Raw genomic sequence first — 13,631 nt, 5'->3', positions numbered from 1 at the left:
AGAAGTTATCTACATATCAATCAAATAACTATAGGTATTCTGAATTAATAAAAAATCCTAAATAATACTACAAAAAAAATCGTAACATACATTCTAATTCATGTTATTATACTATGAAAATTTGTGTTGAATCAACGGGCGATTCATGCAAATGAATATTCATGCTGAATCAACGGGCGATGCATGCAAGATAATTTTCGATTCAGTTTTGCAACATAACGTGATTCATGCAATATATCTGTGATTAGTAATTCCAGCAAATCATGTCGTAAGAAGTATCTGTTTAAAATAATTCCAAAAAATATGATAGAAGCAATATTTGCATAAGATATATTCTTATTCTTGAGTAATGAAAAGATATGCATTGAAATGGAAAGAGATTAATGAAATAAAAGCTACCAAATCTGAGAAGATATGTTATAAGCGTTAGTTTTGTTTATAATGACAAAAAAATCCTCCAATGCAATAGGCGTGAGTTTTGGTGCTGATCTTTAGGATGATTTTAAGTCATAGGATCTAGGAAAATAAAGGGCTGAGATCCGTTCCTATTTTATGCAAAAAAATATGTTTTTATTTTAGCCCACCTCTATATATATATATATATATATATATATATATAGAGAGAGAGGTGGGCTAAAATAAAAATAGTTTTTTTTGTATAAAATAGGAACCGATCTCACCCATTGATTTGTCTAGATCCTATGGCCAGATTTAATCCCAATTGATAGCCTATATTTACACGTTTAGACGCTGAGAGGATAGGGATGTCATTTTAATTATTCATTATTAGTTACCATATCTTATTTAATTAATCACATTATTGCCATATCAAATCAAATCTTCATACCTTATATAAATTTGGATTTCACTTTTTCATATATGCAGAACACAGAGCAGATCGAAAATTGAACAAATCGAAAATTACATTGAACAAATCGAAAATTAAATTGCATGAATTATGTGTTGATACATAACATATCAAAAATTAAATTGTATGAATTACGTTTTGATACAACACGAATTGAATATTAAATTGCATGCCTTACATGTTGATACAGCACGAATCGAAGATTATTTTAATCTGGTTCATGAATTGCTAAAATAATTCATGCAATCAATTGTGTGATTCATTACATGTGTGAATATCGTAGTCATATTAGTTATGAATTATGTTTTGATACAACACGAATTGAAAATTAAATTGCATGCATTACGTGTTGATACAACACGAATCAAAAATTATTTTAGCAATTCTTGAATCGGATTAAAATTATTTTAATCTGATTCAGGAATTGCTAAAATAATTCATGCAATTAAACTTTTTAATTCATTTAAAAAATTTAATGAATCGATGATTAAATAACACACCGAAAAATAAATTTTTTAAATTCATTTAAAACAAAGAATCGGACGAAGCCTCGTCGCACTCACCGGGGGGATTAGATTAGGTCTTCGCCATTAACACAGAATATAAACCTCGGCTGCTTGTATTTTTTCCGATTAAACTTGTCTGATTGAATCCGCAGTGAAAATCGAAAAAAAAATAGGGAAGCAATTACAACTCACGGTGTAATTGATTTACATTGATTGCACAAAATATTTTAATATGTTATTTAAACTCCAACGTGATTGCAATCATATCAATATTGAATTTCCATATTAATTGGGAATTATTTTAGGATGAAGGTTGGTGCAGATCACTAGCCGATTTTTATTTTTACTTTTGCCTAAAATAGCCTCAATCGAAAACTATGCATGATTCAGTAGTGTAGTGAATTTGAACCGACGAATTAATAAAATTCTAATCTAGACCGTCCAATATAATAGATCAATGGTTAGGATTTATTCCTATTTTATACACTAAGGGGTGTTTTCACCCTAAGCCCATCCCTATATATATATATATATATATATATATATATATATATATATATATATATACATATAACATATCTAGATACACGTGATCGCTAGTCGTCGTCTCCTAAAATCCTGCTCGTCACATCGTCAACCTCCATATCCTCACTCGGCTCCGTCTCCTTGCTCGGCTCCGACTCCTGACTCTCGTACTCGTCGATCAGTCGGTAGACGCTATCGTCGCTCGGCTCATCCTCGACGTCGGTGTCCATCATCGGACCATAAACCGGCACCTCGGGAATAGGTACCCATGTCTCGATTCCGTCGGCAGTAATATGACGCTGTAATGGCTGGGTCCGTCCGTGGCCGACCGTCATCTCTGGAGTTTCCTCATCGAGGTCCTCCTCATCACTATCGGAGCGTGCCGGCCGAGATCCTCCCTCCTGGGCGTCTCGGGATGGTGAATATAGGATCGAGTGCATATACGTCTGAAAAGCCAAAGTGCCTGGCTCAGGCAACGGGGCAACCCTCGGATATGGATCGTAGGGAACATCCTGCGTCTCAGACTCAGTAGAAACAATCGGCTGCGCCGACTCAACGGGTGGCAATGGCAAAGGTGTCGTCGCCGGTGTCAAATCCCAAGGCGGTAAATCAGCGCTGGGAGAAGGAATAAGTGATAGAAACGCAAACGGATCATGCTCTATCCCAGGTGAGTACGTCTCGAAGACCATCGGCTCAGAAACATCAGACTCAAGAGAAACTGGAATCGGATCAGCTGGGGGTAGAGGTGCCATCGGAAACGGCTCCTCGGGAGGTGGAGGCACAACAACTAGGTCCCTTCCCTGGGCTGGTCCCTCAAGCTCTCCATACTGCGGTGAAGGCGGATCGCCATAAGCAAAGTAACGGTGGCTCAGCGTCGCGATGAAGCCACTAAGGTCTCCGTACTTGATGCCCTCCAACCAGGTAGTATCTACGTACTGGGGCACTAAAGATGTCGCCCAGTCTCGCCACGAAGGTGGCAGTAGTGGAATCAAAAGCGTAATGGCCTCTGTGCCATCGATCCCATAGGGAATAGCCCTCCCCCATCTTCGGTGATAGTGTGCCAGAAGTTCACCCAAGGTGTCATCCTCGTCCGGGATATACTCCTTGAACCATCGCTGCATCGCTGTCTCAATATAACTCGGCATCCTGTAATATAAAATATCATGTCCATTAGAAAATGGATGACGAAACTTACTTGGTACATCTCAATCAACAACATACTCGTCCTCGTTTGGTACGGTGGGGCATCGGCTATACTAGCCTCAACATCTCTCCTCATATTCCACATCAACTGCCTCATATCAGAATCCATCATCTCAAACAATTCCGCCATCAAAACAATTCATAACTCATTAGTGAATCAAACTCAGCTCTCAACAGGAAAGCAATAAGAAACAACATCAACCTCTTACCTCGTTAAGCCGGAGGAGTTGGGGTGTTGGGGTTTCGTTTCAAACTAACTCTCTCAAACTAGCCTAAGAATTCAAGTTAGACTAGTACTCAATTTAAAAAGATATCAGTAATTAAAGGTTCAACTCAATCAAGCAATAGACTCATAGCAGATGACCTGCTCTGATACCACCCTGTCGCAGCCCGATTCCCGACACTAGTGATAGTGGGGTACGAGTATCGATACGACTATTTTTAAAAGAATAAAAGATAAGAAGAATAGGTAGAACATCAAGCGGAAGCTCGCATCAAAAGGTGTTAAGGAAATCATCATAAAGGAACCCAAGGGTCAAATCGTCAACGTCGTTATAACTTTTTATTTATCAGAAATTTCACGAACAAAAACAAAATGGGCATCGCTCATTTTTCGTAAGGAAGCATAATATGCAGAGTATCGCAGCAAAAGGCGAACCGATTATATGTATGAAGACACATAACCGTGAGTATATTACTTGATTCGAAAGGAAACGAAGTATTTTAATCATCAAGACTCTATTAATCATAAGGGCAATATTAAATATGATCACATCGATTGAAACGGTTTCCCACCAGCACCAGACCAATCTCGCTCCCCGCTTAGCCTGCACATTTAGAAATACATGCAGGGCGTGAGTACATAATACTCAGTGGGCAAACACCGAAAAATAAGAAAAGTGCTCTTAGAGCTATAAGTTTGAAGCTTGCCACATCTCAGCAATACACAGAAATAAGTTAGCATAAATGAATCTGTGCATGTTTTCATAATCAACATCATAAATAAGTGTCTGCAGACAAAGTAATCGACATGTATGTACCGCATCTACAACTCATCATTATAATTAAGGTACTGAGAAGTAGGCCTCCCTCTCAAGTACCGTGACCGGCCGACCCGAAGACGGCTCACAGTCACCTCTGTGCACAAAATCCCGCTTGTGGCAGGACCGAATTCGTCTCATCTCATCAGTAGAGGGTAACATACAAGCTCAACATCAAAAATTGGCAAGTCAAACAGTTCTCAAACATCATTTATCTCAAAACATTTGTTAATCTCATAACATCATCAAATCATTTTAGAAAGCTCATATGATAAACATATACTAAAAATATTGCCCACCTGAAGACCTTACTCAAATTCTCCCGTCAAAGCGGAGTTACTTACTTCCTTGCTCTGCTCGTGTCTTCAGGGATCATCATCATCATCGAGGGTTCATGTCATAAAATGAATCTCGATTAGAAACTCATTAACAAAACTCATGCCTTAACTCTTGCTCTATCTCATATTCTATCTCCTTATTCAACTCTATATAGACTCTCCACTCATCTCAAATCCTTAAGCTCAAGGATAGGTTTCAAGAAAATCATGGTTCTAAGTCTCGATTTATCTCTCATATAAGACTCGTCAAATTTTCACTCAAACACATAGGCAACACAAACACGTAAGGCACATAAGAAAATACAATCAAACATCATCAAAACATGCTCTGTTCATACACTCACTCAACTTCAAAAATTAACCAGTTCTGACTCCGACATCTCCTGGACTCGAGACTCATACCAAAAGAAAGGTCTTCGAGTCTAGTTTCATATAAAAAAAAGTAGAGTCGAAAAATCCAAGTGGTTTGGGAGTTATGTCGTTTTTAGCCACGATCTACCATATTCGGCAGTTTTGAGCAATCGAAAACTTTGATTTTTGAAAAAATAGTAAATGATGTCAAACTGGGCTCAAATTTGGTGGATATCTATCTAACACAATAAGGTTAATACCATAAAAATTTGGAAAGCTAGATCACACAGGAAGATACTGAAAAGAATAGTAACTCTTTCCCCTGTTCTCTAAAATTGTCGGTAGAAATGTGCAGTTTAGGTTTTGTATTTTATAAAAATAGTACACGAAGTCCAAATGACTTGAAACGTTACAGGGGTGCTCAGGACTCATGTAGGGACTTGCTATAAAATTTTCAAAGCTTTTTGACATCGACAAACTGTCGATTACAGTAGGTCAGTAGGCCTACGAAAATCACCAAAATCTCATCTCAAACTCTTAAATGCTCAACTCAACATTCCTTCAAAGAAAACCAATCAAAGCTCATTTTAAACACATATAACACTCACAAACATTCAAAAACATTATAATACTCATCATACTCAAATTAACTCTCCTCTTTTACATCTTAACTCAAATCTCAAGGAAAACGTCTCAACGAACGCATCAATTCAATTCTCTTTTCATTCTCATGCTCAAAATCACTCCATCATTCATTAATGACCTCATACCTCATATAACTCATTTTACACATATAAATCCCATTTTTATCATGTAAACTAAACTCTAATGATAACTCATGTATCAACGCAAACTCTTAACAAAAGCATGACAAACGTTCACATAATGATCATAAATCAATTAGACCTCATTTCATCATTCATTGACTTCTCAAAATATGAAAACTCAAAAACTCATTCAAACTAAACTAAGTCCAAATTTTACTTAGCTTACAATAGACTTAATCAAACATATTAAAACACTACTATCATGCTCAGAAACATATATCTTAAGCTAAATCACTTAATCGACACATAGACATGAAAGTCCTAATTTTTATTAAACTAAACTCCTTGAATTTTTTTATAAACACACATGGATCTTTAATCTAATCATAGATCTACCAATTTTAACCCATTTATCTCACGTATAAACCATCAATTTACAAATTAGAGCATATATTCACATATCCCTAATTTTATTAAACTAACTCATATCAAAATCATCCATTGACATCATATACTCAATTTACTCCATCAATCATCATCATATACATCTCATAGACTCATCTACATCATCAATTCATCATTTTAATCATTGACTCAAAAGTTCCCATTTTTTGGTAAACTAAACTCCATCGAACTTTCACATCTCAAGGCATATATTTCACAACACACATCAATCATCAACAAACATCACATAGACCACTTTTCTCACCCCAAATCAAGGAAAGAAGAAGAAAATTTTTTGAAGGGTTGAAGACCCATTTGATCGAAAATTTCAAAAACAAGGGAGGGGTGATTTCTTGCTTCAATCTCTCAAGAATACTCACATACAATCTCATACAAGTCATATCTATGAATTTATACATCACTTACCCAAACTTTTCACCAAAAATCACACTTTCTCTCTCTAGCCTTGGAAGCAATCTTCAATGATCTTCTTGAATCCAAGGAGATTGAAGGTGTTTAGGCAAGGTTTTGGAGTGGATTGATGTGTTTTGTATAATTTTTGGAAGCTTCGGAAGGTTCTACCATGGATGTTAATGGAGGAAGATGAGAGATGAAGGGGAGAGAGAGAGTCGAATTGGTGAGGATGAAGGAGTGAGAGAGAGGATTTTGTTAGATATGAATTGATATGGTGATCTTAGTGAAGATTTGAGATCTTAAAGAATATATGGCATTAAATGCCTAATCTCTCTCTCTAATCTCTACACTCTCAATCTCTACTCTCTCAATCTCTACACTTGGTAAATTTTGGTAATTAGTCACATGCTTGGAAAATTAAAATATTAATGTAAGAAGGGTGATTAAAATAATAACCACAATAATTATGGAAATATTACTCCTTAATAAAATACCATAGCATAATTATTCATGTGATCAAATAAAATAATTATAGCACTAATATTAGTGCACTCACTCAATTATAATATTCCTCTTCGTATGAAAAATAATTTAAAAATATTATGCTAGGAAAAATTTCCATAAACCGGCATCATTCGATTTCTCGGTAAAAATAAACCTGCACTTGCTTTGGAAACTTAATCAAAATTCCAAGTGCTAAAGTCTCAAATAAAAATCATAATAACTTGGTCATAATGACACACGTCACAGAAATCACATAATCAATCAGTCACGTAATTTCACATAACATCACATCAAAGCAGTCGGCAAATACAAACAACTAGACGTCTCTCAGACCGACTTTAATTATCAAGGTTTCTCACTCTTTCTTCCTCGACTCTATTTCCAACTCATTATTCCTATTTTCTTAATAGGACAGTCAAACTCTAATAATTCGGTATCCGGTAACTCTATTCCCGGTAGTTGGAAATAAAATAAAATCTCAGCTCAGTTCAATCAGCATCTCTATCTCAACTCATTTCTCAAATCTCATCACTCTAATTCCATCATCGGTTTATTCACTCGTATCTCTATTTAAAAGACAATCTGTCTTATCTGCTCATAAAAAAAAAAGTTTCGTATTTCGACATCTCAGTACTCTCATTAGTGTTAAGACACTATTTCTCAACATAGGGAAAAGTACGGGGTGTTACAGTCATTATAAAATATGTAATTATTAATTAATTATACACTTATTTTACATGTAATTATTAACTATTATACGCTTGTGCGAATTTTGATCGAACCATCAAATATGATAATTATATAAAATTATCATCCAATCATCAAATATTATAATCCAACCACAAATCAATCCAAATTAAAATCAAAATACTTTAGTTTTCAAACAAAACGTATAGTTATATAACTTAACCTTCCAGTCATTAAAGACAATGCGTATAGTCACCCAATGACATCCATCAATATTGCAAATTGCAATGGCCTACACATTACAAAATACATATTTAGCACCAACTTCCCAAAAAAAATGATGAAAAAAGACAAGAGAAAAATAATCTGACGAGTACTCGATGGAGTACTCGATGCTCGATCAAATACTCGATCGAGTACTGAACGCGAGGGTTCGAACAGTGCGGCTTCGACGAGAGCTTGGGACGTGATTCTAAGGTACATAGAAAGAGAGATGTGATTTAGAGAGATTTGAGACGTGATTCTAGGCTAGAGAGAGAGGGGGCGTGATTTATGGGTTTGGCAGTCATTGCAGCCATGGTAGAGCTCGAAAATCAGCTATGGCAGCCATGGCCAATTTAAGAGAAAACAGCGGGGGCGAACGGTGGCAATGTGAAGAAGAAACATGAAGAAGAAAAGAAATGTGTATAAAATTAAAATATAAAGTGTCAAAATAAAAATATAAAAAATGTGTTATAAAATGTAAAATTTAAATAAATACTCCCTCCGTCCTATTAAAACTGGCCACCTTTCCTTTTTAGTCTGTCCCACTATTTCTGTCTACTTTCTAAAATAAGTAAAAAACGCACTTTATTAACTCCCTAATTAACTCACTAATTAACTCTTAATTATAACCTATAACCTACACTTTTTACCACTCACTCTAACCCTACCCGCAATTATCTCGTCTCTCTCTCTCACCCCGCCGCCCCCTCGGTTCCTCTAGGGTTTTCAACGTTGAATCACCGGTGAATCACCGTCAATCGGCCTCTGTTCCTCTCGTATCTCTCTCTCCAATCGTCTCTCTCTCTCTCGCTCACCCCGCCGACCCCTCTGTTCCAGCACGGTGAGAAGTCTTGGTCCGCCGCGATGAAGAAAAACGGCTCCTTTGAGGAAGATCTGACGTCTCTGAGCAGCGTCCTCCCACAGCCACCAGTCCGCCGTTGATTCGTCGTCGATTCAGCACGGCTTTGGCAGCGATTGGCCATATTGTGATGAAGAAACTGACGGCGAGGGCTCCCCCTTTCATCCCGCCGTCTACACCGAATCTCCGCCGATTCGGCGGAGATTGCTGTTCAATCCGCCATTTGTTGAGAAAAGCTCTCAGATCCAAAGCTCCCCGGTCGGATTTGAACCTGTCGCAATCTCCAAGGACCCCTCGGCCTCTCCAGAATCTCCACCGGACTCGACGGAGAGCGATGGGCATCTCTCCGGCCTTATTGCGGCCGACACACTATCGCCGTGGTCCCTTGGAGTGTACGGCGCAGATGTACTCGACGATGCGGACTCCGGCGGGTGGACGCCCGTCCCGGAAACGGAGGACCAGCCTCCGATGAAGAAAAAGCTTACCAGATTCCAAATTCTGCCACACATTTAATTTTTTGAGTAATTCGAGAGTTTACAGTTTTTTTAAATTAATGATCTAAAATAAATTAAAATAAATTAATTGAAAATAAAAATAATAAGTAGTTGTGAAGTTGGTTGGGATTAAAATTTCAATTAAGTATCATGGAAAAGTCAAATGGAAAGGGTCCACACTAACTTAAACACTAACTACACATTTCTTAATCTCCGTGCCGAAAATAATGTGGCCGGAAATAATGGGACGGAGGGAGTATAAAATATGAAATAATAATATAAAAAATCAAAGGGTATTATTTTCTTTTAAACTTAAAATGATTGTTTAACTTATGTATTATAAAGTGGGGCTATAAAACTTATATTTTTATGGGAAATGGTTATACGTGATAATTCCCACTTAAGGTTTTATCTACATTAAATAATATATTTGTGATTTCGCATCATTTTCTATTAAAATAAGAAGAACAGGATCCCAAAAATATTAGTATATATTAATTCATTAAATATATATTAAAAGTTTATAGAATTTTATCTTCCATCTGAACATTAATTAAAAATTTATCTTTGGTTTTATATTAAACATGAAAAAGAATAGATTTTTAATTTTTTATTATAAAATTTATTGCAATTATTCAATACCAACAATTTATTAGTGTAATATTCATGAATTGTGTGCAATGCAAATCTGCTAGTACTAAAAAAAGACTAGTATCAAAATCTTGTATTAATTAATAAGTTACGGCTAATTAATAGAGTCATCCCGAATACTATGAATTTTTTTTTTTTTTTTTTTTTGATCGGGCAAAGTCATGTTAGATGTTAGTAGTTAGTTCCCCATCCACTCCAAGAACCACCTTATCTCTCTCATTCACCAAATCCACCTTATATCTCCAATCTCCAATTCGCTCCCAAGAGGGATCGAACCCGGGTCACTTCACTTAAGTGAGGACCTGGTGGCCAGTGGGCTAAGCCCCCTGGTTGAATACTATGAATTAATAACCGTATTAGTGTCCCCAAGGGGACACCAAGCGGTGCGACCTCCTATCTGTGAATAGTGAGGTCTCGGGTTCAAATTCCACTGTTCCCCCTCCCCAACTCCCCCAAGTCAAAAAAAAAAAAAAAAAAAAAAACCGTATTAGTTGATCGATTAATGGATAATAAACCATCAAGATTTCAAAAATGATAAAAAAAAAAAAAAAATTGTCTTGAAGCTTAGTAGCAATGAAACGACCATGGAATTCTCCCATTCCACAAAATCTAATTTCCGTGTAAACAGTGCTTGAAATATGTTAGTGTTTCTCTTCTTCTTTTGTTTTGTCTATGGACTATGAGGATAGCATCTATTCTTATATTCTATTCCAAGTTGGGCATTCCCTTGAGCCGCCGGGTCCCTTTCAACACGGCATATTCAAAGTTGACTTATTATATATATATATATATATATATGCTGCCATAAATGATCCCCATTCTTGAAGTCGAAGATGATAGGCCCAATAATCCTATTGGCCCTCGCGCTCCATCTCCCAACAGCAGCCTCCAAATCCCGCCTCATTTTGAACCGCGGCGACTCCATCACCGTCGGCAAAGACTCACAGTTCCTCACCTCCCCCGACGCCTCCTTCACCTGCGGCTTCTACGGCCTCGGCGCCAACGCCTACTGGCTCGCCATATGGTTCACCAACTCCGCCGACAAAACCGTGGTTTGGACGCCCAACCGCGACCGCCCTGTCAACAGCAAGGGCTCCAAAGCCACCATCCGCCGCGACGGAACCATGCTGCTCACCGACGTCGACGGCACCGTCGTCTGGCAGACCAACACAACCTCCACCGACGTCGCCACCGCTCGTCTCCTCAACACCGGCAACCTCGTGCTGCAGGATCAACGCGCCAATATTCTCTGGCAGAGCTTCGATTTCCCCACCAACACTCTCCTGCCCTCCCAGCCATTCACCAAGAACACCAGACTCACATCCGTTTCCACCGCCGGCAGCTTCGCCACCGGCATTTTCAATCTCTACTTCGGCAGCGACAACGTCTTGAGATTAATCTCCGACACCCCGGACACCTCCACGGCCTACTGGCCGAATCCGGATTTCGACATCTACACAAACGGCAGAACCAATTACAACAGCACCAGGATCGCAGTCCTCGACGATCTCGGCCGGTTTCTCTCCAGCGATCTGCTGCAATTCAACACCTCCGATCTCGGCCCCGGCGTGAAGCGCCGCCTAACAATGGACTACGACGGCAACCTTCGCGTCTACAGTTTGAACGCCTCCACAGGATCATGGTCCGTGACGTGGCAGGCGATCGCGCAGCCCTGCAACGTCAAGGGGGTCTGCGGGAGGAACGCCATCTGCGTGTACGCGCCGCTGCCTACCTGCACGTGCCCGCCGGGGTTCGAGGTGGAGGATGCCGCCAACTGGAACGCCGGCTGCAATCCGGTGTTCAATCAGACGCTGCTGCTCTCGACGGAAGTGGAATTCCTGCAGATCCCCCACACCGATTTCTACGGATTTGATCTCAACACCACCAATCCTGTTACTTTTGATTATTGTAAGAAAATGTGTGTGGAGGATTTCCGGTGCGTCGCATTCAGCTACCGATTGTTGGGCCAAGGATTCTGCTTCATCAAAAGCGCAATGCTGAATGGGTACGCAGCTCCCGAGTTTCCGGCTAGCATATACGTTAAAATTCCCAGCGGTTTGGAGGTGGCGAAGCCTGAAATATTCCATGCCTCGAGCCAGAGCTGCGGCTCGGCTGAGAGGGAAGCGCTGTTCGGGTCTTCTTCTATGTATGATTTCAACAGCAGGAGGTTTAAATGGGTGTATATCTATTCATTCGCGGCGGCGCTGGGAGCTGTGGAGGTGATGTTCATACTCCTAGGGTGGTGGTTTCTCTTCCGAAAACACGGTGTCCCGGCCTCGGTGGAGGCCGGCTACAACATGATCTCGAGCCAGTTCCGGCAGTATAGCTACTCGGAGCTGAAGAAGGCGACCAAGGGGTTCACGAAGGAGCTCGGGAGAGGCGGGTCGGGCGCCGTCTACAAAGGCGTCCTCTCCGATGAGAGGGTGGTGGCGGTGAAGAAGCTGGGCGACGTGTTTCAAGCGCAGGAGGAGTACTTTGCGGAGATCGGGATCATAGGGAAGATCAATCATATGAATCTAGTGAGAATTTGGGGGTTCTGCTCGGAGAGGAGGCATCGCCTCCTCGTCTACGAGTACCTCGACAACCTGTCTTTGGACAGGCATGTTTTCGGGTCGAGCTTTCTGGGGTGGAAACAGAGGTACGCGGTGGCGTTAGGGACGGCCAAGGGGCTGGCGTATCTGCACCACGAGTGTTTGGAGTGGGTGATCCACTGCGACGTCAAGCCCGAGAATATACTTCTGGACAGCGATTTCCAGCCCAAGATCGCGGATTTCGGGCTGGCGAAGCTGCTGCAGAGGGGCGGCGGCGGGTCGGAGTTCACGAGGATACGCGGCACCAAGGGGTACATGGCGCCGGAGTGGGCGCTGAGCCTTCCTATCACGTCCAAGGTGGACGTGTTCGGGTACGGGGTGGTGGTGCTGGAGCTGGTGAGGGGGGTGAGGCTGAGTAATTGGGGTGAGGGAGATGAGGGTGACGGCGCGCTCGCGAGCTTCGTGAGGAGGATGAGGGGGGAGGCGGAGGTGGTGGTGGAGAGCGTGGTGGATGCGAGATTGGAGGGGGAGTTTGGGCGGAGGCAGGCGGCGGCGTTGATTCGGATGGGGGTTGCCTGCGTCGAGGAGGATAGGAATAAGCGGCCCACCATGGCCACGGTGGTGCAGACTTTGATGGAGTTTGAGTATGTTGATGATTGACTTCTTGTAAAATATATATATGCGACTTTGTAGCTGAGATGATTTAATTTCTCACCTAATTCTATAGTTGGACTTCCTAGTCCATAATTGGAGCATGGACGTTTCTTTAGGGGAATTGAATCATGGACTTGATTGCAGAATATTCGTGATTATCAAAGACACATTTAGTGGAGATATCTTTATTTTTTTTTATTTTTTTTAGAGAACAAGAGGATAATTTTATTGAACACAAGAGCATGGTAAATGGAGATGACGTCCCACACCACAAAGGCCGGAGGTTCATCCCAAACATATTGTGTACTAATATCCATCGCTGCTTTCGCTAATGAATGAGCGATAGCATTAAAATCTCGTTTAACATGACGAAGACGGAATCCCGGGAGCAAAGCTAAATCATCACGGCACAAGCTAACAATGGCGCCAAGCTCAAAAATATTTCTATTACTCGAATGAATGACGTCGCAAGCTCTCCCGCAATCCGACTGAATCCACCTATGCGCAAAACCCAAACTTTTGATCCACGAA

At 40.4% G+C, this 13,631-nt stretch overlaps 2 protein-coding genes across 2 annotated transcripts; one reads left to right on the top strand and one right to left on the bottom strand.

The window, feature by feature from the left end:
• Positions 1-1,970: 1,970 nt before the first annotated feature.
• Positions 1,971-6,709, bottom strand: LOC131022491 (uncharacterized). Its single transcript, XM_057951999.1, has 3 exons — positions 6,469-6,709; positions 3,121-4,505; positions 1,971-3,045 (listed from the first exon to the last, which is right to left on the bottom strand). The coding sequence occupies exon 3, from the start codon at positions 3,042-3,044 to the stop codon at positions 1,971-1,973; it is 1,074 nt and encodes a 357-aa protein (XP_057807982.1). The 5' UTR covers position 3,045; positions 3,121-4,505; positions 6,469-6,709.
• Positions 6,710-10,495: 3,786 nt separating this feature from the next.
• LOC131022475 (putative receptor protein kinase ZmPK1) lies at positions 10,496-13,280 on the top strand. The gene has a single exon (XM_057951980.1). It carries the CDS (start codon positions 10,749-10,751, stop codon positions 13,104-13,106), a length of 2,358 nt encoding a protein of 785 aa, XP_057807963.1. The 5' UTR covers positions 10,496-10,748; the 3' UTR covers positions 13,107-13,280.
• The last annotated feature ends 351 nt before the right edge of the window (positions 13,281-13,631 follow it).

Source organism: Salvia miltiorrhiza, chromosome 4 (assembly GCF_028751815.1).
Source record: "Salvia miltiorrhiza cultivar Shanhuang (shh) chromosome 4, IMPLAD_Smil_shh, whole genome shotgun sequence".
Taxonomy (NCBI): Eukaryota; Viridiplantae; Streptophyta; class Magnoliopsida; order Lamiales; family Lamiaceae; genus Salvia; species Salvia miltiorrhiza.
This window is presented reverse-complemented; position numbering and strand designations above follow the sequence as displayed.

Coding starts and splice junctions, on each gene's coding strand:
- LOC131022491 (XM_057951999.1), bottom strand. CDS start 3,044: ATGCCGAGTTATATTGAGACAGCGATGCAGCGATGGTTCAAGGAGTAT.
- LOC131022475 (XM_057951980.1), top strand. CDS start 10,749: ATGATAGGCCCAATAATCCTATTGGCCCTCGCGCTCCATCTCCCAACA.